At 39.5% G+C, this 23511-nt stretch overlaps 2 protein-coding genes across 4 annotated transcripts in view; both read left to right on the top strand.

The window, feature by feature from the left end:
* The window catches only part of IPO7 (importin 7), a 34258-nt gene extending 21009 nt beyond the window's left edge, over positions 1-13249 (top strand). The window contains exons 13-25 of the mRNA XM_080593348.1: positions 671-760; positions 1278-1443; positions 2236-2396; positions 3258-3386; positions 4910-4976; positions 5055-5180; positions 5449-5546; positions 6628-6723; positions 7692-7912; positions 8018-8223; positions 8710-8916; positions 9296-9412; positions 11518-13249. Of these exons, the coding sequence (XP_080449474.1) occupies positions 671-760; positions 1278-1443; positions 2236-2396; positions 3258-3386; positions 4910-4976; positions 5055-5180; positions 5449-5546; positions 6628-6723; positions 7692-7912; positions 8018-8223; positions 8710-8916; positions 9296-9412; positions 11518-11615 (1782 nt within the window). The 3' untranslated portion in view covers positions 11616-13249. The remainder of the gene's footprint in view (positions 1-670; positions 761-1277; positions 1444-2235; positions 2397-3257; positions 3387-4909; positions 4977-5054; positions 5181-5448; positions 5547-6627; positions 6724-7691; positions 7913-8017; positions 8224-8709; positions 8917-9295; positions 9413-11517) is intronic.
* Positions 13250-16965: 3716 nt separating this feature from the next.
* The window catches only part of ZNF143 (zinc finger protein 143), a 37976-nt gene continuing 31430 nt past the window's right edge, over positions 16966-23511 (top strand). For all 3 annotated transcript variants that reach the window (XM_080593353.1, XM_080593352.1, XM_080593351.1), the window contains exon 1: positions 16966-17124. The gene's annotated coding sequence lies outside the window, so the exon portion shown is untranslated. The remainder of the gene's footprint in view (positions 17125-23511) is intronic.

Raw genomic sequence — 23511 nt, 5'->3', positions numbered from 1 at the left:
GAATCACTGCCAGGATTTTTTAAAATTGTTGAACTTAATTGCTTTGGTTTTGAACAGTTGTCAGCATAATTGCGCAGGTTGTATTAGGTTATGTTCAAGTTCAGATGACTTGTTTTAACGTTCTCTTAAATTCTCTGCTTCTAGTAAGTTACTACACCATTTATTACTACTTAACTACATTCACTTTTCATGGAAGGAAGGAACAAAAAATCCATCCAGTGAGTGGCTGATGATTTAATAAGATCTCTTCTCTGTATAGAAGATCAGGAAATAAAATGAAATTAGTGAACTTTTTCAATTAGAATGGCAGCAAGTAAGAGGCAGGTCATGTATTTAGATTTGGACCATGAGTCCCAGAATTTTCCCGACTACTTTTGCTATTAATGTGTTGCCAAGCAAAAGGTTTCTGTAGGAGAACAAGAATGACAGGGGAAAATACCTGCCAATATTTGACTGAAAATCACAAGTTTGTTCCACATAGGAACATGTAGGATACAAGTTTAATTCAACTACAGGATTTTTTTTGTTAATAGCTTTAATAAAGGGGGAGGTTAAAAGTGTGAGGGTTTTGTTAAGCTGTTCATGCTTTTATACGTGCCATTTTTATTGGATTAGAAATACATCGTTACGGAAAAGTTTAAACTGAAAGTTTTTGTTAATATTCCAACAGAAGAAGATATATAAAGATCAGATGGAATATATGTTGCAGAATCACGTGTTCCCTCTCTTCAGCAGTGAGCTGGGTTACATGAGAGCACGGGTAAGAAAGTGTAAGATTTATTGTTAAGATGTACTTTGTTCCATCTGAAGAGTTTAGGAATATTCTTTAAATTATTTTTACGTTTAACAAATTTACTTCTTTGTGTGCGTGTAATAAAATGGGTGCTTATTTCAGTGATTAGTATCAGTCGTTATGCATGACTATAAACAGCTTTTGTGTAATTTTAAAGTGGCTGCAGAATTGTGTGCATAGTTTTCAGTCTGTGTCTGGTGGTATGGTCTATTTGTGTTTTGCATTTAGACTATACTGCTCACACGAAACCTGTGGCCAAAGATGAACTTGAGATCATAGTACTGGTCTAGTGATGTCTGAAAGACAAGCCTCCCACTGGCCAGCCTCCATATTCTCAAACATATTCATCTGAAAAGTTTTACACTATCTTCTTATTCAATGTTAGTTGTACTTCACATTTAATATTTTGTGTAGGTTACTGGTATCAGTTGATAATCCTGCTTGTAGTTTTATAACACTGGATTTATTTGTTATCTTTTTTCAGGCTTGTTGGGTTCTTCATTATTTTTGTGAAGTCAAATTTAAGAGTGACCAGAATCTCCAGACAGCCTTAGAACTCACAAGACGGTGTCTGATAGATGATAGGGAAATGCCTGTGAAAGTGGAAGCTGCAATAGCACTTCAAGTTCTGATCAGTAATCAAGAGAAAGGTAACCCTTTTTTCTTAAAGCTATGTCAAACTTACTGAAGATGTTTTTTCTTTGAAAGATATGTTTTCTTTAGAAAATGCATACCACTTCATTGCGTTAATGGAATAAGCATTAAATTTACTATGTTCACGGAGACATCTGTTCTTCCCTGATGTTAATTTACTTGCAAGTATAATTTGTAATCGCTTTCTGTATTTTTCTGTAGCTGGCAGGAATTTCTGTAAAAATATCACATTTCCAAGGCTCTGAGTATAATTAATCTGTGACTTCATGATACAACACGTCCAGTTTAGTAGTTCCTAATGATTGAGTCAGAGATACAGTGGCAATATGAGCATATCTGTCTCAACATGAAAGAACGTATGCTAAAATTGTTATATATAAAAAAAAAAATTAATCTTTGTTTTGGCAGGCCTTACATTGCTTAATATTCCTGAAGCTGTCATAAAAGTCACTAAGCAAACAAATTCTATATCAAATACTTCGGCTAATTTGACAGAAATGCTTATGTACCCCTTTCTGATAAAGTAAAACATGCATTGATTAAGTGATCTTGTGTTCCATAGATAAAGACTGGAACTATGGCCTTTGTAGTTCAGTTGTGATCCTCTTGGAATACCTTTTTATTGAGGGGGGGGGGAGGGGAAGTTCTAAATGTTAATATTGTACTATGATTTTTATCATTCATGTTTTTGGCACGTTCATGCCAAAATGATAAATATTAATAGTATGTATTGGCATACTAATACTAGGGTTCTGTAAGAGTGATGCTAATTTCCACTTATTTTACAGCTAAAGAATATATTACACCATTCATTAGACCTGTAATGCAAGCTTTACTTCATATTATAAGAGAGACTGAAAATGATGATCTTACCAATGTGATTCAGAAGATGATCTGTGAATATAGTGAAGAAGTTACTCCAATTGCAGTAGAAATGACACAGCATTTGGTAAGACTTTCTGGTTATTTTGGAAGTTGTTTAATATATGGGAGAGTGGTATTTAAAATGAAGGTAGTTGATGATCAGTCAATAACTACTGCTATTCCAGTCTGCTCAAGAGCATTAATACAAGTAATTTTCTTCTACATTGATAATGTTTTTCTCAAAAGTGGCTTCATAACGTGGACCAAATGGAGGTTTCTAAGAATGATTATAGAAATGTTTTAGCAATCCATATCCACATTTACTCCTGATAGTGTTAATGAATTTTGGTAACATATTTCAGGTAGCTTCTACAGTGTAACTTGATTTTCTTTTTTAAAATGGGAAATTAAAGAGTAGGACTTCAAATAGATTTTTTTTAAATTAAATTTGTGAAAATAATGTTATGTTGTATGTAGTGTAAATGCAAAGTTGAATCTGCGGGTAGCTTATTTGTAGGAGAAATCGAGCTTGAATGGCCATATGTAGCAAGTTGCACTAATGACATCAAAAGTGGGATTCAGCTCAGTGCTAACATATTAAAGGCCCTTACTGTGGAGTTAAAACTGAATTGCTTGCGTGTCCTCTCTGGGAATGCCTGCAAAGTATTCCACTCCAGTTCAGCTACCAGTTAAATCTTGTCTCAAGAGAAACTTACTCATGCAGATGTGTTCTTGTTCATGAAAAGTAACATCACTTTATTCATGAATGGATAAATGATGGCAGTTCAACTGGCTTAATTTTCAAATTTAATCAGTTGTGAAAGCAAACTGAATAGAGCAGTCACTTCAGTATTTTCTTAGCAGAACTACTCCTTAATTTAATCATGTAGAATGCCACGTCCTCAATGAATGACATTTATGGGTGGTTTTGTTTTATTACGTGCAGGCAATGACGTTTAACCAGGTGATCCAGACTGGACCAGATGAAGAGGGCAGTGATGACAAAGCAGTGACAGCAATGGGAATCTTGAATACTATTGATACACTTCTTAGTGTAGTTGAAGATCACAAGGAAGTAAGTATGAATTAGTCATATGCATTGTGTAAGACACTGAAAAGTCTTCTGTAGTTCCTGCATACCTGTTGTTATTAGCTGGAAAACTGTCTGCAGCCGAAAATTTCTTGAAACACAAACCAGTGAAGTGCTTACGATGCCATGAAGTTGTAACAGATTGGATCATGTTTCTGGCACGTAGTAATAGATCATAAATGTTGCCGCAGTATTTCCTGTAGGAATCCAGGGTCTTGTTAGAATAGGTGGAAGATATTTTTCATCAGCTTGTTGCTGGTAGATGGAACTCAATTCATCTGGGAAAAAAAAGACAACATGATTCAATAACATCTACCCTTCAAAGAAAACGGATAAAATTTCAGTTAGCTTTGAACATTGACTCTACTCCATTAGTTTGCTCTCTTCAAAAAAGTCAATATCTGTAAATACATCTGTTGTGGCTATGCTAAATGATAGTTTTATTTACCTGTCTGATCTATACTGTAGATTTTCCAGGGTGATGAAAACTTGTGTTATTTCGTCTTGTGTTACTTTTGTTGTACTGAATGGACTTACAGCTGGAATACAGCTTGTTCAAAATATACTGCTGCCAATTCTTTTTGACAAAATCAGCTACTGTATTGATAAATATACTGCAGATTTTTTTTAGTGACTAAGCAGTTCAGTAGTAAGTTGTACTCTCAGTGCTCTGAGGCTTTACTAAGGAAGCAGTATGAATTCTGCATGCTCAGGGTCACAATCCAATGTTGCCATGCAATAAACCAAGGCCAGATTTGCTTATTGACTGGTTTGCTAAAGCTGTCTAGCAAGTATGTACTTGTTTTTGTTGGCAAATTCATGCCATCTAAATGGGAAGCTTATCTAGCAATATGCTAGCCCAGGGGAATTTAAATGTTGATCAGTAAATACTTACATTTAGAGACAACTCACACAGGATGACCAAATCGTGTTCTGCATAGCTTAGACCAGAAACTCAACCCTTATTGTCTCTATGCAAGTGAGTGCCCTAAATGTCAGGTTACTGACATTTTGTTAGCTGTTCCATAGACTGATAAATACGTGTTGGGAAACAGTGTCCAAATCTGTAGGCCAGCCCTGAAGTTCATAAGGTATTCAGCTAATCAGCCCAAGTTAGTTTAGGGGTTCTTCTGAAATCTCACTGTTCTGGAACAGCAAATGACTTTGTGTAACTTCCATTATTTCCCTTTTTGATGTATACGTGTACTTTCTCTGTTTTAATGGGACTGAAGTATTGCAGTTACTGTTAGGCTTCTTGTAAAGGATACCCTGTAATGAGATTCTTCCAGTATTCAAAGGGTATTCCAAAAATACCTCACATTAAAAGCTATCTTAAAAATTCTTATCTAAGAGTACAGTTGTAATACATTGTGCTCTAAAGTGTAATAAGTTTTTGAATTGTTCTAGACTATATTCTCTAAAGAGAAACAACTTTGAATAATTTTATTCAAAATGTGTTTAATTTCAACTCCAAAGTCTTGAAAACAGTCATAATTCTCTTTTTTTAGATTACTCAACAGCTGGAAGGGATCTGTTTGCAAGTGATTGGAACAGTTTTGCAGCAGCATGTATTAGGTATGTGCACTTTTGTTGGCTTAAGTTTTTAAGTGTATTGGATTGGCATTAAATTTACCTACGTTCTGTTTGTTTTAGAGTTCTATGAAGAGATTTTTTCCTTGGCTCATAGTCTGACATGTCAACAAGTTTCTGCACAAATGTGGCAGCTTCTTCCTCTTGTTTTTGAAGTCTTTCAGCAGGATGGCTTTGATTATTTTACTGGTAAGTAATACAGATCAGAAAGCCAAATAGTTTCATATATGTGATGTCAAGCATAAAGTGAATTACATCTTAATTGAAATGTTTAGGAGAACAATGGAGTGAGTTACGTTTCCAGTATTTTATTTTGCTGTTGAAGCAGACTTGTTTTACTCAGGCATCTAAGTATATGCTTATCTTGAAAAACATTAGGCAAGAACTGTGATTAACTTAGTATAGGTTTCAGTAAAACATGGAAACAGTAACTATGATTATTCTTCTTTTAATACAGACATGATGCCTCTCTTACATAATTATGTTACTGTTGATACGGATACACTTTTGTCAGACACAAAATACCTTGAAATGATCTACAGTATGTGCAAGAAGGTAAGCAGATAACTTTGCGATCACAAAACCTGTAATATCTAAAGCAATATATTGTTAAACCGGGTACCTTTTTCCACAACAGCAGACTGCAAAATGGATGAATTTGGATGTCTGCTCTTAAAGCATTATGCTATTTAGCATCTTTAGTGAATCCACAAATTACGAAGCTATAGCAGAAAAACCTAAAGCAGTTCCATCAAATGAATAAATGCTTTTCCTAAAAGTATAAAAGAAAAGGTAAACAACAAAAGCAGATTAAACAACCCATTTTTTTGTGCATCTGTATTTTGTGTAATACATTTTGAGCATATAGATATGCAAAATGTATACTTACTGCAAAGGGTAGATACTTTCTTTAATCTGAGGTTTCTAACCTCACTATAGCTATGATACCACATACAATACATTTGCTAAACCTATTAACTAAAACAAGTAGAGATGGAAAGTAAGTGGATAGGAACAGAAATCTGTTTTTCCCAAGTTTATGCCAGATCAGTGACTATAGCTGAGAGTGGAATGCAGTTCAGATTCTTGCCAGCTCTTATTTGAAAACAAGTTGTAACCGGGCTGATTAGGTTGACTGTAAATACTTGAACTTTTTAATATATGCAAAAAGAAAATTAGCCGGTTACAGCCTCTGTGATTAGTGTATTATTAGGTGGGCACAGTGAATCTTTGACTTAGAAGTTCTAGGTATTGCATGGTCTCCCGCTGGATATCCCAATTGTTTAATAAAAGCAATTTATTTTACAAAATTCAACACATGAATGCTTAAGGAAACCGAACTTCGCAAATGGAAATTAAGCTTTTGGAAATGGCAGCTACTACTTCATACAGTTACTGTTTTAAGATCTGTGCCCATGGTCATTTCATATTCATACAGATAAACTAGTTCCAGCTGCATTCAGCACTGTTTTATTCTCCATGGTTCTAATACTGATCCATAGCTGTAAATTTGGTGTCTCCGCTGATGGAAGTTTATTCTAGCATTGTAATAGAGTGGGTAAACTTGCATCAGCTTTGCAAAGCAGCATATCAAAAATGTCTTGAAAGGCTGTCATCAAAAATAATTATTTTTCAGGTCCTTACAGGAGTTGCTGGGGAAGATGCAGAATGTCATGCAGCAAAACTGTTAGAAGTGATTATTCTTCAGTGTAAAGGGCGTGGCATTGATCAGGTTGGTAATAGCTTTGGTTCTTGTAACTTAATATTAAAAATATTTTGTTCTCAAATATGAATTGATTAACTCTAGGATGAGAAGTTATGAGAAGTTTTTTTAGGGCGACAAATGATCCTGTCTTCTACTTCAGTGTCACAAGTCCTACTGTGCAGTTAACAGCACTAAAGAAGTAGTTATTGCACAGTTCATGTCCAGGATTTAGGATGCTGCAAAACGCAATGTGAAGTGTTTTCATGAATCTGGAAGAGTACTGTTTTAGGACAATCTTAGCTAAAAGTTGTTTAATTTTATTCTAAGGTAATAATAGTGAATATTGATGTTTTTTTCATCTTTCAAGTTAATAGCCTTGAAATAAGAATGAAAATGCAATTCCTAGAATCCCAGTTAAGGTCATAGAGGAGCCAGGAATTTCGTTAAATGCATATGGAAGTTGGAAACTGTTATAATAGCTATCTAAATATTTTTGCATGCTTTCGTACTACTTATGGACTTTGCCCTTGAAGTTATAATTTGAATTTATTTGAAAGAAAAAAAATATCTGTAGAAAGGGTTTTTTTGTGTGTGTCATTTCTGAAGAGAATACTACTTTGAATAGCTGTTTTCTTGGAGTATTGCTAATATCTCTTGAATCTCTTGACTTTGTGAATGTTATTTTTCTGGACTTAAAAGTATACGTATCTTCCTCAGTTCTTTATTTTTAAAAGATAAGACAAAGGAACTAGGAATTATGTCTACTGTCCACTATGTCACAAAACTCATGTGCTCAGAGTAGAGATGAAATCTTTTCACCTTTATATTTCATCTTTGTGTATGACTTCTGCTGGCAATTAAAAATTATACACATTTTATGTCCTCTGTATTTATGCACCAGCCTGTTTTTAAGCCATTTCTCAACTGGAGTGTGAAATACAGAACTATAAAATTTATTTTTGATTACTAAGCTTGTAATGGTTCTCACTCTTCAGTGCATACCCTTATTTGTGGAAGCTGCTTTAGAGAGATTGACCAGAGAAGTGAAAACAAGTGAACTGCGAACAATGTGCCTCCAGGTTGCCATAGCTGCTTTGTATTACAATCCTCATCTATTATTAAATACATTGGAAAATCTTCGTTTTCCCAATAATGTGGAGCCTGTCACTAATCACTTCATAACACAGTGGCTTAATGATGTAGACTGTTTCTTGGGGTAAGTGTTCCTAATTTTGAAGATTTTTCACTGCGATAAACCTCTATATTACCTGCTTCTAAATCATAATGGAATTTGTAATTCTTGTACTGTTTTGTTTTATAGACTTCACGATAGAAAGATGTGTGTGCTTGGCTTGTGTGCTCTTATTGATCTGGAGCAAATACCACAGGTTTTAAATCAAGTTGCTGGCCAGATCCTGCCAGCTTTTATCCTTTTATTTAATGGATTGAAAAGAGCATACGCTTGTCATGCAGAGCATGAAAATGACAGTGATGATGATGACGAAGCTGAAGATGATGAGGAAACAGGTACGGAAACTGAAGAACTGTTACATTCTGTTTTTCATGATTCCTGGTGGAGATGCTGAGTTCCTTTGTGGAATTCTTCAGAGTTCCGTAACTTAAAAAAACAAAGCTGTGGTACAACACTAGATCTTCTAACACCTTCCAAGTTTATCTGCCTTACTTTCCATTCCCTCTAAAAAGCTGATTTCCTAGATGCAGTCTCCTCAAAGTCATGTCAGGCTAGCTTTTGTGTGGTTGCTGTCATTGCAGAAAGGAGTTATTGCTGGTGCTTGTTTCCCTTTTGAGTGAGGGATTAGAGTCAGTAGGAGTTTCTTTCTGCTCCATTGTACAGTTAAAAAATCTCCCATGAGCTGCTGGGGTTCTAGGTGTATATCGAACTATCTGAACTACACTGTTATCGGTTCTACTGCCTGTTTTAGATAAGCCATCTTCCTGAAGATTGTTTTTAACTATTCTTGAGATTAACTTTGTATGTGATATTTAACTCAGAGGAACTGGGGAGTGATGAAGATGACATCGATGAAGATGGTCAAGAATATCTAGAAATTCTAGCAAAACAGGCAGGTGAAGATGGAGATGATGAAGACTGGGAAGAAGATGATGCTGAAGAGACTGCTTTGGAAGGCTATTCCACAATTATTGATGATGAAGACAACCCTGTTGATGAATATCAGATATTTAAAACAATTTTTCAGAGTAAGTATCTTTATTTCCTTTCTTGGACAAAAAGTTAAAATATAACTTTTTTTAGTCTATGGCATTGTAAACCAGAAGTCATTGAAAGCTTCTAACAGGTTTCCAGTATGTGGTTTGAATAAGTCCTTTCTTTGAAAAGGGGAAGAGCAACACCATTATTACTTTCAGGGCAAAGAGAGATTATTCTTGAATGAACTTAATGGCAAAAGTGAAGAGGTTAAAGATTGTATTAGTGTTTTTGAATATCTTTAATTATGTAACCCTAACAGAATTGATCAGAATATTATTTTGATTAAAATAGCAGTGAATGTTAATAAGCTTTGAGTTACAGAACATTTTAATGAGCATATTCCTGTTGTTTGTTTTCTTTCTCTTGCAGCAATTCAGAATCGTAACCCTGTGTGGTATCAAGCTTTGACACAGGGTCTTAATGAAGAACAAAGAAAACAATTGCAGGATATAGCAACTCTGGCAGATCAGAGGCGGGCAGCACATGGTATTTTTTCTCCTTTATTCCATTAAGTACTACTTTTGCTGTTTGAATGCTGTTTATGTGCTCAAGAAGCCTGTAATTCAAACCTAATACTGTTTTCATAAAACAGTACTGTTTTACAGTCCAGAGATGTTCAAAATCTCTTAATGATTATCAGGTCACAAAGCCTCCATACAAAGATTGTATGGTATACCACAGGTGTAAGGAACAGTAGAAAGTTCTTAATGAAGTGACCAGGTAAATAAAAGCATGTTTGTTATAGTAGTGTGGATGTGAAAACTAATCATTTGGACCTGCAGGTGGATGAACTGTAGGTATAGCAACAGGCAAACAAGTGAATGTGGCTGGTAAATTATTTCCTCATGTGACCTAGTCCAGCTGGGATAGCTAGCGATTCTGTCGGTGGGGAAAATACCATCTTAGAAAGTAGTATCCATCTATAAAGCTACATCATTAAGCATACTAAATATTTCAGATTACTATTTTGCAGTGGAGATAAGTGATCTGTCCGGCTTCATATCCTGCATTTTATTGAGCAGTTACTACAAGATGCTTCAACTGAGAAGTTCAGAAAGCTGTAAAAGATTAGTATTAAGAATGAAGTCATTTTATAGTTTTTGTCATAGAACAGCCAAAATTATTTCACAAAGCTTAAATGTCTGGAATCATCCACTCCTAATGGATATAAAATCCAGTCTCACTGTGACACCTGTCAAGCACTAGGCATTGTACTGATGAGATTATATACAACTTGTGCATTTTCTGAAAATGATGTTTTTTTTGTTTTGTTTTGTTTTGATCTGCTTATTCACAGAGTGAATTAGGTTCAGATTGTGAAGTTTAAATTAATTTAAATTAAGGAGCTAGTTCCTTACAGGAAATTCTTGTGTACTATCAGGGCATATTGGTCTCCAGTCTGCCTACCTGACAGGGACACATTGTATTAGAAGGATCTGTCATTAATGTAGCTAACAAGAATTTCCATGTGCAAAACAATTTTTGTCTGCTGTACATAAAGGGACTAAGAGTGAACAAAGCTGTTTCCCCAGGTTTTGTTCCCTTCCCTGTCCCTCATGAGCCATGGCAACTTTCTTCTGGCCTGTTTCCAATGAAACAGAGTCCAAAGGCAGATCCTCTAGACAGTGAACTGTCCTGTTGTCCCATAAACAGTGCAATTGCAAATATTTTGAGGTAGAAGAAGAGTCTTGGACTTGAAAGATGTTAACAAGCTTTATCTTAAGCTGAAAATAATGCAGCCCTTTTATATTATCTAGATTGTAGTAAAGGTAGACAGAAATGCATGTTTGTCTGCTTTTTACCATTCCGCTTTTGAGTTGTCTATTTATTATTTATATGTATTTAAAAACACAACCAGACAAACAAAAAACCCAACCAGTTTTACAGTTATCTTTGAAGGATGTAACGTAGAGATAAAATGTCTCTCCTATATATGGGGATGTATATGCAAAGCTCAGATGTCTAAAGGTCTTAGAGTTCAGTTGAAAATGAAAAGTGTACAACTTGGTAGTTTCTCTCAGAACTAGGCTTATATACGGTCTAGTAACCTGAACTATTAATTACCTGCTTGAGTATGGGGGAAAATGTATTCTGAAGTGACTGATTCAGGTGCTTCGGTGGATATTTCTGCTTATATCGTGGAGTTGACCTAGGAACACTAAAAATTGAGCTGATATCTGTGCACTACTTTTTTTATACATGTGATCAGTTACTGATTTGATGTAAAAGTCTATTTTTAATCAGAAAGAATTGGGCATCTGTTAGCAATTTTAGAAATCCAGCACTCATTCAGGTCTTGTTTCTGAAACAAGATATATAAATACTCATTCCCAAAAACTCGTGTGCTTCTTTTAAGTATAAATTTCATTTAAATAGAACTATAACAATTGTGAGAAACTAAAATAAATAAATGAGTCCATCTGTTGTTGAGGCCTGGCACATTTACACTGTGGGCACCAATTAATTTCTTGGGTAACCCCCAGTTTAAGCCTACATCTCTGAGAGAATTAGAATGGTCAATCATGTCTTCCCCCCATGCACATGCACTAAAATATTTTTCTTGTGTTTTTGTTGTGTTTTTTTTTTTTTAGAATCCAAAATGATTGAAAAGCATGGAGGATACAAATTCAATGCTCCAGTTGTGCCAACTTCATTTAATTTTGGAGGCCCTGCCCCAGGAATGAATTGAATTCTCACTTTTCCTGCTACTGTGTGATTGTAGTGAAGAGCTTGTGTTCCTCCCAATAGTGGTTCCAGAATTGGTTCATGTTATCTACAGCTCACTCTAAACTAATTGATAAATAGATTGGACAAGAGCCCCAGAAGTGGGACCTGATCATGCAACCTAATACTGGAAAAGCAAACCAGAGGTTTCTTTGAAGATAGGAAGAATCTGAATTTAAAGCTTCAAATGACACTTTGGAAATCGGAAATCAAGAGGGGATGTCATGAAGGCAGCTTTTCTTTTTCTGAGGAAAAAAAAAAATAAGCATGGGCTGCAGGACTACTTAAAATGTCTCATTTACAGTACAAGCTAGAAGGCAGAGTTAATTTTTACAACTGTGGCAGTATGAGTATTTGCCCAATTTCCCTTTTCTCCCTTCCCATTGGGTGTCTATTCTTTTAATGTAAATAATAAGATAAGGTAATCGGATAGCCTTACTTAATCTTCATCATTTCCATTTATCAAGATTGTTCATATGTAGAATATTGGACACTTAATGTAGCACTACGTAACTGATAAATCTGTAAATGAATTAGCACTTTCATATTGAAACAAGCCTGCTAGCCTATGTACAAAAATAGCAAAATGTTTGCTGTTTATAAAAAAAAATAAAAATAAAAAATAAGGGATGTATTGAGGGAAATAATTTCAAGTTATTAATTTAAAATGAACTAGCAGTTTTGTACCTGGTGACTTTGTGGTGCAGTCACCTCTGGTTGTGACTTGAATTCGGTTATGTAAAAAGGGGTTAGTGATATTTCATTGCTGCTAAAAAAAAAATAGCAACACCCTCTGTGTCCTTTGTTTTTCTTAAAGATCTCACTGTTGAAGTTGAAATTTGGATACAAATGTTTATTGTAAGCACTGAGAAAAAGTTACCTTCTCTGAAGCATGTAAATTAGATGTGAAGTTCTGCTCTTAAATGAGTTGGTTGAAGTGTGTGGATGAAACATCTATATATGCAATCTATTAAAAAATAGTAATTTGGCTAACCTGGGTTTTGATCTATGAATGCAATTTTTCCCCCTAATTTTGCAAAACATTTTTTCCAGCATGTGGTAGTGCAAGTGCACTACTCGTGCATTTCATTGACCCTCTTTTTGCACTCCCAGCATTAGTGTGCTATTGTCTGCCTGATCCAGACAGTGTATTTGAAGTTTTGCCAATCTTCCATTTTTGAAGCCACAATTTTCTTCCTTCAAAGTTGCTATAGTAACTGGTATTTTAGCTAGAGAGGCAAAATACAGTTCCCTCTGGGACCACTATCAAAACCACTGTATGAAGAAGCCAGCAGGGAGATGCTGTGAATGGGTTGGCTTAAATGCCCCCTTTTCTTTTCTTAAAGCGTAAATCCATAGGTCTTTGATCTTGCCTTGAGATCATTGGTGTCAGGTCTTTTAAATCAAATGTTTTTTTTTCTTTTGGCTGTTTTTATATAAAAATGTCACCTGCTGTTACAATTGATATTAAACAAGCTACCTTAATTTAATGTAAGCCTCCAAAATTTAAATACAGGTTAAAAATAAACTGAGTTTATATCTGTAAAAACGAAATGCACATATATATATTATGATACTCAAAATGCAGTCTTCAGAAAATTGGTTTGTGTGGTGTGTTTTTTTTCCAGCAGCAGAGTAGCACAAATTTGTGGTTTGGGGTTTCCTTGATGAGTTGACCAGCATGGTTCTCTGCCTTCCATTTCTTATGCAGCCACTAGTGCTTTGCTGGGCAGGTATGATGGCCTTTTCCGGTCGCTCTCTGGACTGCCTTTCTTAAGCAAGTAATGTTTTCCTGTGCACAGAGTGCTAACGTGAGAGACTGAGCCAGGACTATAATGCCACAGCCCTATTGCAATACCAAGGGATACTTTAAAGCAAATTGTGGACTTAAAAAAGGATGGATATTGCACCAGCTGTGAGAAAGCCTACAAAAGTTAAGTCTTGAATCCAAGTATCCATTGTAGTAGCGGTATGGGAACCACAGTAGTACTGTAGTACTTTCGAATTTTCAGCTGACTGGTCAAGTACATAAGCAGAACTGTTTTATATAAAATGTGTAACTCATGAACACATATAGGTGTACTCTGGCCTCAAGACTATGTCCAGACAAGGTTTTATTTTTGTAGAAAAAGGTGACAAACATAACTACAGCATGTGCTTTCCTGTGCATTCCTTGACCTTGAAAAACACCCAGTTTGACGTAAATCATTTCTGAACATCTGCTTGTTGGGTATCTGCTTATCTTGTTACACTTCCCCAAAACTGTAAGAGAACCTTTTTAGGACACCTGGCCTCATGGTAGAAGATAGGACACAGCAGCAGTGAGAACGCAGTACATACTAAGCAGATGGAGAAAAAAAAAGTGAAAATTACCAATTTAGTGCCATTGTTATTTCTGGAACAGTTATATTTTTCAAGTCAAGGGAGGAATTTTATCTTGGTGTGAGGAATACAGTCTTACTTCAAGGGTGCTTTTATGTGTCACTAGACTGGTTAGCAAGGAGCATCTTTTTTAAAAATGGATCTTAGAATTGCTTTCCTTTGCTCCAAGAAATGTATTTATATAAATTGCAAAACAATTTTGCATTGTTGTTGGTGGTGATAGTGCATTTTGTGATGCAATATATCAATTTCAGTGATGCACATGTCAAATTTAAAAACTGATCTTCCTCCTAGAACTTGCACTTATCCATTCCATTTTTCAAGGATAATGCAGCTCTAAAGGAAGAGCTGGAAGATTAAAGCCTTTGTTTTTTCTATTATGGAAGATCTCCTTGGATTAATAAACATCTAAAGCAAATCCTCATCTTCACTTATTTCAGTGTGGTGTTTTGAATGCAGCTGTATTCTGACAGTACTCGGGAGTCCTATTTAAGTTACTTAGCCCTAAGGTTTGTATCTTCCCCTCTCACACATTTCTTCAAGCAGAAATGTTAGGCAGAATCACAGTTCTTTTAACTGATTAAATACAAATGTCTTATGTATGTTGTTTTTTAAATGTTGACATGCTGGGTAAGTTTAATACCCTTCCTTCCTAAGCCATTATATTAAAAGAATTGTTTTGGTGCAGTACAGCAAAGTTCTGCTCAAATGTTGTGTAGCCTAATGCAAAATTCAAGCCTGGAATGGAATAATTTCAGAATACCAGAAATAAACATACAGGTAGTTTTAATTGTGCCTAGTAATCAGTACCTGGTAATAAGTTTTAAAGGTTAAGTTGTATTTTTTTAAAAGGAAATTTCTTCCCCTTGTGAGTATCAGTTTTTGAAAAGTAAAAACAAAGCTTCCTGGCACATTTTTGCATACTTTTGTCACGTTCCCTTTCAGTCCTTCCTCGTATGTACTTTCTCAGTCACTTATCATTTTCACTTCCTGTGCCTCAACTTGTCCCCTTTTAATTCCTTAGAGATACTGCTCAGAAACTGTAAGCAGTTTATACATAAGTAGTTTGGACTGTAGGCAGTTACACCCCAGTCAGGTGCTGTCTGTGTGTTCTTGTGGTGAACACACATACCATTGCATCCTCCTCTGGAGTTTCTGCAAATCAACTGATACTGAAGATTCCCAGCACCAAGGGCAGATTTACAGAATAGCACAGCTGAGGAATGGATTCCCAGTGGGTGCTTCGGGCTCCCAGCATGAAGGCTGTGTTTGCAGTATTGTTAGTGGTAGACCCCATGTTGTCTCTGTAGGGAATTTATCAGGTTTAACCAAGTTGAAATGAGGCTGGTTCAAAGTTTGTAGACTTTACGAGTTTTCCATAATTTGGGCTACTAATTACATTTTTGGTTTTGGTACGTTATCGATAGCATATTTTGAGTGGATAAACACTGCTTCTGAAAATCTATGCAGAAGTAGCATTTGGTTTATTTAAGTGTAGTTGTGAACAGCACTGCTGTTCTGCTCCATCAACTATTCAGGTTTTAACCTAAATTCAGTATTAAAGTGTATCAAAATTTGAGAAAAGATTGTAAGGTCCAAGGTTCAAAATATTATGCTGTTACAGATTCAAAAAACAAGAGTTTATAGTACCCTGATTCAATGTTTTCTTCTGTGTTTTCCATAGGGCCTTCTCTAGAAACAAGCACTTGAAAAAAGTTAGTTTGGTAACGTATACATGGATTATAAACTACTTTGCAATTACTATATAGCATATATAACTGATAGCATATATAACTGGTGTGGCATCAGTTTGCTTAATATTTTATAATTACTCATTCTCAGATGTTGATGCTGGAACAGTAAGTTAAGTCAAAGCATGGGACACACAGAGTTGCCAGAGATTGAGAGGAGATGTAATAAGCCCTCAATGAATATAAAGTTGGTAAACCCAAACGAAAAGTTTTCTCTTAGGCATTTCACTGCTGCTATACCTCAAACATGTGGCTGCAATTTGTGTTTTGACTGTAAGTTTCCAATTAAGAAACTGGAAGGAAAACTTGAAGCTAAAGAAAGGAAAATGGCTTGTTTTAATTGTTCCTCAGTATTAGGACTGTTCTGGAATAAAATATTTTTGGCTGTTTGTATTATTTTAAGAACTACTGTGGAATTTCAGGTAGAAGACCTGAAATGCTCTTACACCTGTCACGTTCGGAAAGGTCCAGTACAGCTCTGCAGAACTGGGAGTTGTCCTGTCAACGCTGACAGCTCACGTTAACTATGTAATGTTTTCTGTGAGACAAATGTACTAAAATCAGCACGCTACCCCCGGAGCTGCCGTTAAATTACTACATTTCTGTAGTAAAAACCCCGCCCGGCCCAACACCCTCGAGCGCAGCTTTATGACACAATCCTCCCCTGCAGGAGCTGGGCCCAACCGGCACCGGGCCACGAGGCGCCTGGCTGAGGGCGGGCGGCCTCCCGTCCCCCCGCAGCCCGCCCCGGCTCCCCTCAGGCTGCCGCCGCTCCGCAGGGGGCCGAGCCCCGCGCCCCCCTCCGGCCCTCCCGGCTCGGGGCGCCCCCGGACCCAGCGCAGCCGCCCCGCGGGGGGCCGGCCGCACCCGTCAGGGCCAGGCGGAGCGGGGCCGGAGCCCTCGATCCCTCCCCGCCGGCCACGCTGCAGGAGCCGCCTCCTCCCGCTTCGGCCCCACCGCCGGGCGCCGGCCTTCCCCGGCGGAGGAAATGGCGGCCGCCGCCCGCTCCCCCGCTGGCGCGCGACCGCCTCGCTCCCCGCGGCACAAAATGGCGGCGGCGGCGGCCCCGAACCCAGCATAACCGAGACGCCATGAAGCCGCGGGGCGGGGCCGCGGGCGCCTAGCCAATGGGCATCGGCGCGGGGCCTGGAGGCGGCCAATGGCGAGAGGGGGCGTCGACGCGACGCGCGGCGCGCCCAATGGGAGCGGCAGGAGCGCGGGGCGCGGAGCCCGGCCGCGCGGCTCGGGGCGGCGCTGAGGCGGGCGGGCGCTGAGGCGGCCGTTTCCTGTCCTGGTGCATGGTGGTCGGACGGAGGAATTGTTGGAAAATTTCTCGGCGAGGTTCGTATATAAATGTGTCCCTACCCAGTGTGCCTTATTCTAACCACCGCCATCTCCGCCTCGGGCCCACGAACGGCCGCGCCGGGCCGGGCCGCGCCCTCCGCGCCGCGCGGGGAGGCGCCTCGGGGCAGCGAGCGGGGGCAGCGGGCAGCGGCGGCACCCGTCGGCACCGGGGGACCGCGGCCCCGCCGCCCGCCGCGCGGTCCGGCCCCCCCTCCCCCGTCCGCCGCCGGGGAGGCCCGTCGGGCCGCCAGGCCGCCCGCCGCCGCTCCGTCCCCGCCCCAGCCCCCGGGGGACCCCCGCCGGCCGCCCCCTCGCGGGCCCGGTGCGCCCGTTGGCCGCTGTGTCACGGCCGGGGGCGGCGGGGAGGGGGCGCGGGGCCGTGCCCGGTGCCCCCGCGCCTCGGGGGGCTCGGCGGCGCCTCCGCCTTTTGTCTGAGCCCGGGCGGCGGCGCCGAGCCCTCAGCGCCGCGGTGGAGCCGTCGCGGCCGGTGCTCTCCCGGCCGGGGCCGCCCTGGCAGCGCCGCAGGCCCCGCGCGGGGCTCCGGGAGGCGGCCGCCGGGCCCCGTGGCGCCCAGCTCCTCGCAGCGCCGGTACGGCCGCCGCAGACGTTCTGCGGGCTGCTCTCGCCTGTGCCCCTCAGCTCCTGGCCCAGAGCTTTGAGTAGAGCGAGGTCGCTGGAAGCTGCTCCTCTGGGAATGCCTCCTGCAACAGCACAGAGATGTTAATTCCCTGTTAAGTTCTGACTTGTGGCGGTTGTTCATCAAGAAACGCGTTGCGCTTTTACACGAGGTGTCGGTGAAGCATACACCTCAGCAGCTCCACTGGGTATAAAAAATCTCCTGAGGTCTCTTCTCAAGCGCTGAAGAACTGCGTCTTCAGTGACACGCATACTGATAGCAGCACTGCTAAGCAGCGCTCCTCCTGCTCCCCCCGTTGCAGAAAGGCCAGTCATGGTCTTCCCATCAAAACGTTACCCACGTTAAAAAGTTTTCTCAAAATTCTGCTCTAGGTGGTATAAATCTATTACATTTTCAAGGGCTATAAACCAGACCTTTCTGTCACAGTTTCAGGGTGATAATACCTGAAAAATGAAGTGTGTTTGTCCTTAACCTTTTTAAGGGCAGTCATATGTATGTAGCATGTTCCAGCTTCTTTGTGTAAGTGTACTTGCCATGGAGGGCGGCAGAGTATAACAGAACTGTGATCTCGTGGCTTATTTCTTTGTATTTTATGAATTAAAGTCTTGATCTTTCAAGGTGTAGATAGGTCAGAAGCTTTTCACTGAAGTGTCTCAGAAAAACGGGAGTATGTAGTCAAATAATACACGATTGCTTTGGTAGTAGATGGCAGTTTAATTGAGCTATGTAGGATAAGTGTTTTAGTTTTTGATAAAAGTATTTCAAATTGATTACATAATTTACATAAACTGTTCTCATTATGGTAATGGAATAATGTTTCGTTCCTAGTATCCTTCTTGAAGAAGAATTATTTTGCCTTATACTGCAAGGCTCAAATAAGCAAATACAAGAGTAGAAATTCAGTCACACAGGCTTCATTCATCCCGTGTCTTCGTGCCTGTGTAACTCTTGATGCTTAGACATCCAAGTACTTCTGGCATAAGCTGGCGTTCCCTTTTCTCAGTGGAGGTAGGCACGGAGATAATACGAGGAGGTATATTCTCTGATAACGTGTGCCAGAATTAGCTTTGTAAATTTGTTTTTGTCTAGACTACCTCAAATTCTGTTGTTCTTCAGCATGTCAAGCTGCTGCTGGCCCACGTGTCGCTGTTCTGTAGTACCCAGGAGAAGGGACTCGACGGGGTTGAGCAGAGAGCACGGTGTGAGCAGTGGGCTGCTGCTTCTGCACCTGCTGACGGCTGTGCAGCCGCCAGGCTGCCTTCTCACCTGCAGTGCTGCCACGCGTGCAGGGCGAGCAGGCTGAGGTTCTTCAGCTTAACTTTGGTGGTCGTGACGGTCTCTTCCTGGATGCCATCTTTGCTAGGCATTCCTTAAAACATGGTGTGTGTATTTACATGCATGTGTGCATATAGATACGTATGTTACCTGAGGAGGTGAGTTTAGTGAGTGTATGAGAAGGGTATCTAGAAACAGCAGAGTGACTCATCTGACCCACAGCCTATTTTTGAGGGTCTTTGCTTCACATAACAGCGAATACTGAAGGTGATTGGGATGTACCCCCTAACGCGCGCGTGTGTGAGGATTTGGGGTTACTGGTTACACGCAGTGGTCAAGCTTATGTTCTCTCCTGAAAAAGAGATGTGTTCATCCTAACACATCTTAAAGAACTTACTGCTGTGCAGAAGGACAGGGCAGTGGATCCCGTGACAGAACGTAATTGGGGTAACACAGCAACTGGCTCAAGCTAGTCCCTTGGCCACCTGAATCCACAGAGCCATGCAGTAGGAAGCCCTTGCCACGAGGAGTGAATGGGTACTGAGCTGACTGGAACAGATCCTGCGCAGCTTTGGTCGGGCTGCTCGTGTGACTCAGGAGACACTGAGTTCTTAACTTGGTTGGGCCCCCTCATGTGCTGTCCACACCTTTGTAGTTGGGTGTCCGTGTTGTAATGAACAAACATGTCCAAGTTAAGGTCCAGTTAATTTTAGTATTTACTAACTTTGGAGTGTTGTTGCAAACTTAATGTAATGGCCTTTTAAAATGCATGTGTTTTTTGTTTTGTTTTTTTTTTAAATAAAGCTAAAAAGAAGGCATTTTGAACTGGGTTGTTTCTTTGACAGTGTAATTGGGCTTCAGTTAAAGTTTAGGACATTGGTCTTTTTTGCTGTCATATGTAATTCTTGGCTTTAGAATTTTGGGGTAAAACATGCTCAGCATAGGTGGTGTCTTTGAGAAACACTGTTATTAAGTTCTGAGGAGTCTTTAGTTGACATTGGTGTCAAACAAATTTTGTTTTCCAAAGTATAGGGCCCAATGAACATAGATGAGCTTCCATGCGCAAAGCGATTGACACGTTCCTGGTCATCAGAGAAATTCTTCCAGTTTCAAATGTTACGATGCACATAACACAAGTAGTTGAGAGGTAGAACACATCTGTGCTTTTGTAGTCTGATTCTTTAATTACTCTTTTCCTGTCTGCATTTTGACTCTTACTCTCTTCGGTGATCGTCCCCAGGATTTCCGCTTCCCACACCGTCTCCTGTAACTTTGCCTCTGACCTGTGTATGTACATACAATAGCATCCCAGGCCAACCTTTGTTTGCCTTTCCATGCCACTGGCTTTTCTTCCTGTATCATCACATTGCTTCAACTTTTCTACAGCTCGCCGGTGTGCTTTCTGTGCTTTCCCAACCGATAGGTGGTCAGTTTGTTTTTTTTTCTCTACTGTTCTGCAAGGGAATAGGTGGACCTGGTAAAGAGACAGTGAAATGAGTAGCCTATCCTTGTGCCCTGAGGGCTCCTGAATATTTGTGCTCTGAAGCTCAGAAGCTCTGTGCAGCTTCTGGGTCCCTCAGGTGGATCATGGTCCTAACAGATGGATTCTCATCTGGAATCCGAAACGCCAGTTCCTGTAAATAGAGATGTGTTCAGGTATCCTATGGATGGAGTGAGAAATGGAAGGGAGGTGCCTGCCCATAGACAGTGCATTTCTGGGGGAGGAGTGAAAGGAAGCCATACAACATGACCAATTGTGTTCGCATTGTGGCACAGTTGGTTTTAAGGGGCTATGTCTGGAACTTAATTTGGTTTTGGTTGTATTTACTCATTGAACTACGGTTTTGGTCTTCCTGCTCTGCTTTGCACACCAGGAGTTGTTGATCAGTGACACAAAAACCGAATTGGTCAAAATTAGTGAATGCTTCCAGTGAATGCTAAAATTTTCTGGGCTACGCTGCTTTCTTAATGATACAGTAGGATTGCACTTTGCTCCACCAAGATAACACTTGTTAAATAACCAAAATTCTCAGTTCTGAATGGAATTTACAGTTCCAGCAAGTCGTGCAGTGTTCCAAGTTGACATCAGATTACACTTATAACCACTTGCTGCTGCCCTCAGTCTGTATTTTGTCATCTGCTGAATGTTTTTTTCTGTAAATACTTGAGGGGAGAAAAGTCTGTTACCTGCTTAATGCTCTTGGACTTCATGACTGATGACAGAATTCTCTGGAACTGGAAGGTGATCTATATTTGCAAGTTTGTTGGTGATGCCCATATCTTAAGCATATTCATACGAAGATATCATGGTATTAGAATATATTTAGATGCTGTGTTTTCCAGTTTACACTTACAATGTTTTTTTTTTGTTTGGTTGGTTTTTTTTTTTTTTTTTTTGTAATTCAGGGTAAAGGTTCATAGCTCAGAAGGCTTTCTAATGAGTTTCTGAAAGACAAGCATTGCCTAAAACACTGCAGGTTGTTACGGCTAATACTGATACATCTGCAATGTAGTTATCAGATTACTAATTAACTCATATCCACACAACCAAGTCAAAATTCCTTATTTTGTTGGCAGTCCCAGCATATTTGGAGGATTTGGGTGGGCACAGTCAGGATTAACTGCTTTGCTGATGTAAATTAGATGCTTTTGTGATTTCTTGACAATTAAGAGACTCAGAATTCTGTTTGATATGAAAGTAAAACTGATTGAAATAGTTGGCCTCAGTGTCTTTCAATTTTTTCAGCCTTTAAATACTCACATATTCATCAGATATTCCTTGTTTTGTTCTTCCTGTTCTTTTGAAACACTGATATAACCAGAGTTTTTCTGTCTGTAGGATTAAGGAGTAGCCCCCTGAAGTGCTTCAGATGTGTACCTTGTGTACCTTTTTTTTTTCACTAGAGATGCATTACTGCTCATTTCATATAAGTAATTTGAATACAATTCTGAAGCATGTCATCTGGATGCATTATTTGTATGTCCATTACTTTGTGTATACGTATGGACTGTGAAGCGACAACGCCTCAAAACCAGTAGATGTGAAGACACAGAGGTTCATCAGTTAAGAGCTTTTAGTCTCTTTCTTGCGTTGCAACTTCCAGGGGAAAAATACACTTGAGATGAAATCTGTAGTGACTTATCTCACTAACATGCTGAAAAATATTTCAAATTTTCTTTCAGCTTTGTCAATAGCATTCTAAGTTTTTCAGGTATAAAACAAAGTCAGATGACCTACAAGCTTTTTTCTGATCGCTGGCCTAGCATTCAGTTTCTGAACATGCATATTATTATTTATCCTTACTTTTTTGTCTATGAAAGCAAAAATAATTTATTACCAGTCAGTCTGCAGTAGAGAGTTGTGGGGTTTTGGTTTTATTTTTTAAAGAAAAGAAGGTATGAGTGAGCATTGGTAAAGCAAATTTCTCTGGGACGGGGAATGTGTCTCAGCTTGAGCAAGGAAGACCGTCTGAGTTCAGAGAAACTTGCTGGTGTGTTTTGCTAGCTGAGTTCATGTTGTTCCTCTTGTCATCTGCCTGCAAACCAGTGCGTGCACACACACAAATACTCTGAATGATGTAGTGCTGTTTTCAGTCACGTCTGAATTTTACATTTTGCTACAGATTATATGGCCCTTTCTTGGGCTACATCTAAAGCCCTGCTGGTCACTGGGCTAGCTACCCAGGAGCAGTGTTGTCATGTACTTGTGCCGCTCAAGGCAAATGTGGTCGTGGAAGTTCTGTTTTGCGATGAGGTGTTTGTCCCAGAGCTGCAGCATGAGTTCAATTAGTTTTCTGTCAGCGCTGACAGTAAATATGCTGACGGAACTACTCTGACCTGCATTGCCTAATCAGTAATTTCTTCTTTAATACCTTGAAGAAACGCGAAGTGAGCAGTCATAATCAAGATCAACCAGAGTCTTCTCCACACGTGTAGGACATCTTGGTGGGTGGCTTTTTGATCTGCCCCTGTTGTTTGTTTTTTTTTTAAATGCCACAAGTCTGGAAAAGCATAGCATCCTTAGCACTGCCACAGAATGAAATTATACATAGATGTATAATCTCATCGTACTGGTTAGGATGAGGGTTTGTAACTGTTATTATTTTGCACTGGTTAATCAGTTTTTTTTTTTTTTTTTTTTTTTTTTTATAAAATGCAAGCGCTGATCTCAGAGAGTAACATTCATGCTTCATAGCTATGATTTGCAGTGCAAATTGACTGTATGGTGATGACTTGGGGAAGACTGCTGGCATGTAAAGCAATTAGGTGAAGTTAAATGTTCTTACTGCTTACTGAAGTCAGCTGTGCTTTGTTACGGCAGTGGTATGTTTGGTCTTACATTCGTATGTTATTTGTGAAGAGATATCAAATTCTGGCAGTGAATTAGTCTTGAACTGCATTATCAATATGATGCATCTCTGGGGGAACAAAAAGTTTGAAATACTGCAAAAAGAGTAAAACAGCCTCGAGTT

This window comes from Anser brachyrhynchus (genome assembly GCF_964034855.1).
Source record: "Anser brachyrhynchus genome assembly, chromosome: 5".
NCBI classification, from domain to species: Eukaryota; Metazoa; Chordata; class Aves; order Anseriformes; family Anatidae; genus Anser; species Anser brachyrhynchus.
Note: the sequence above shows the minus strand (reverse complement) of the source record. Positions and strands in the feature narration are given on the sequence as shown.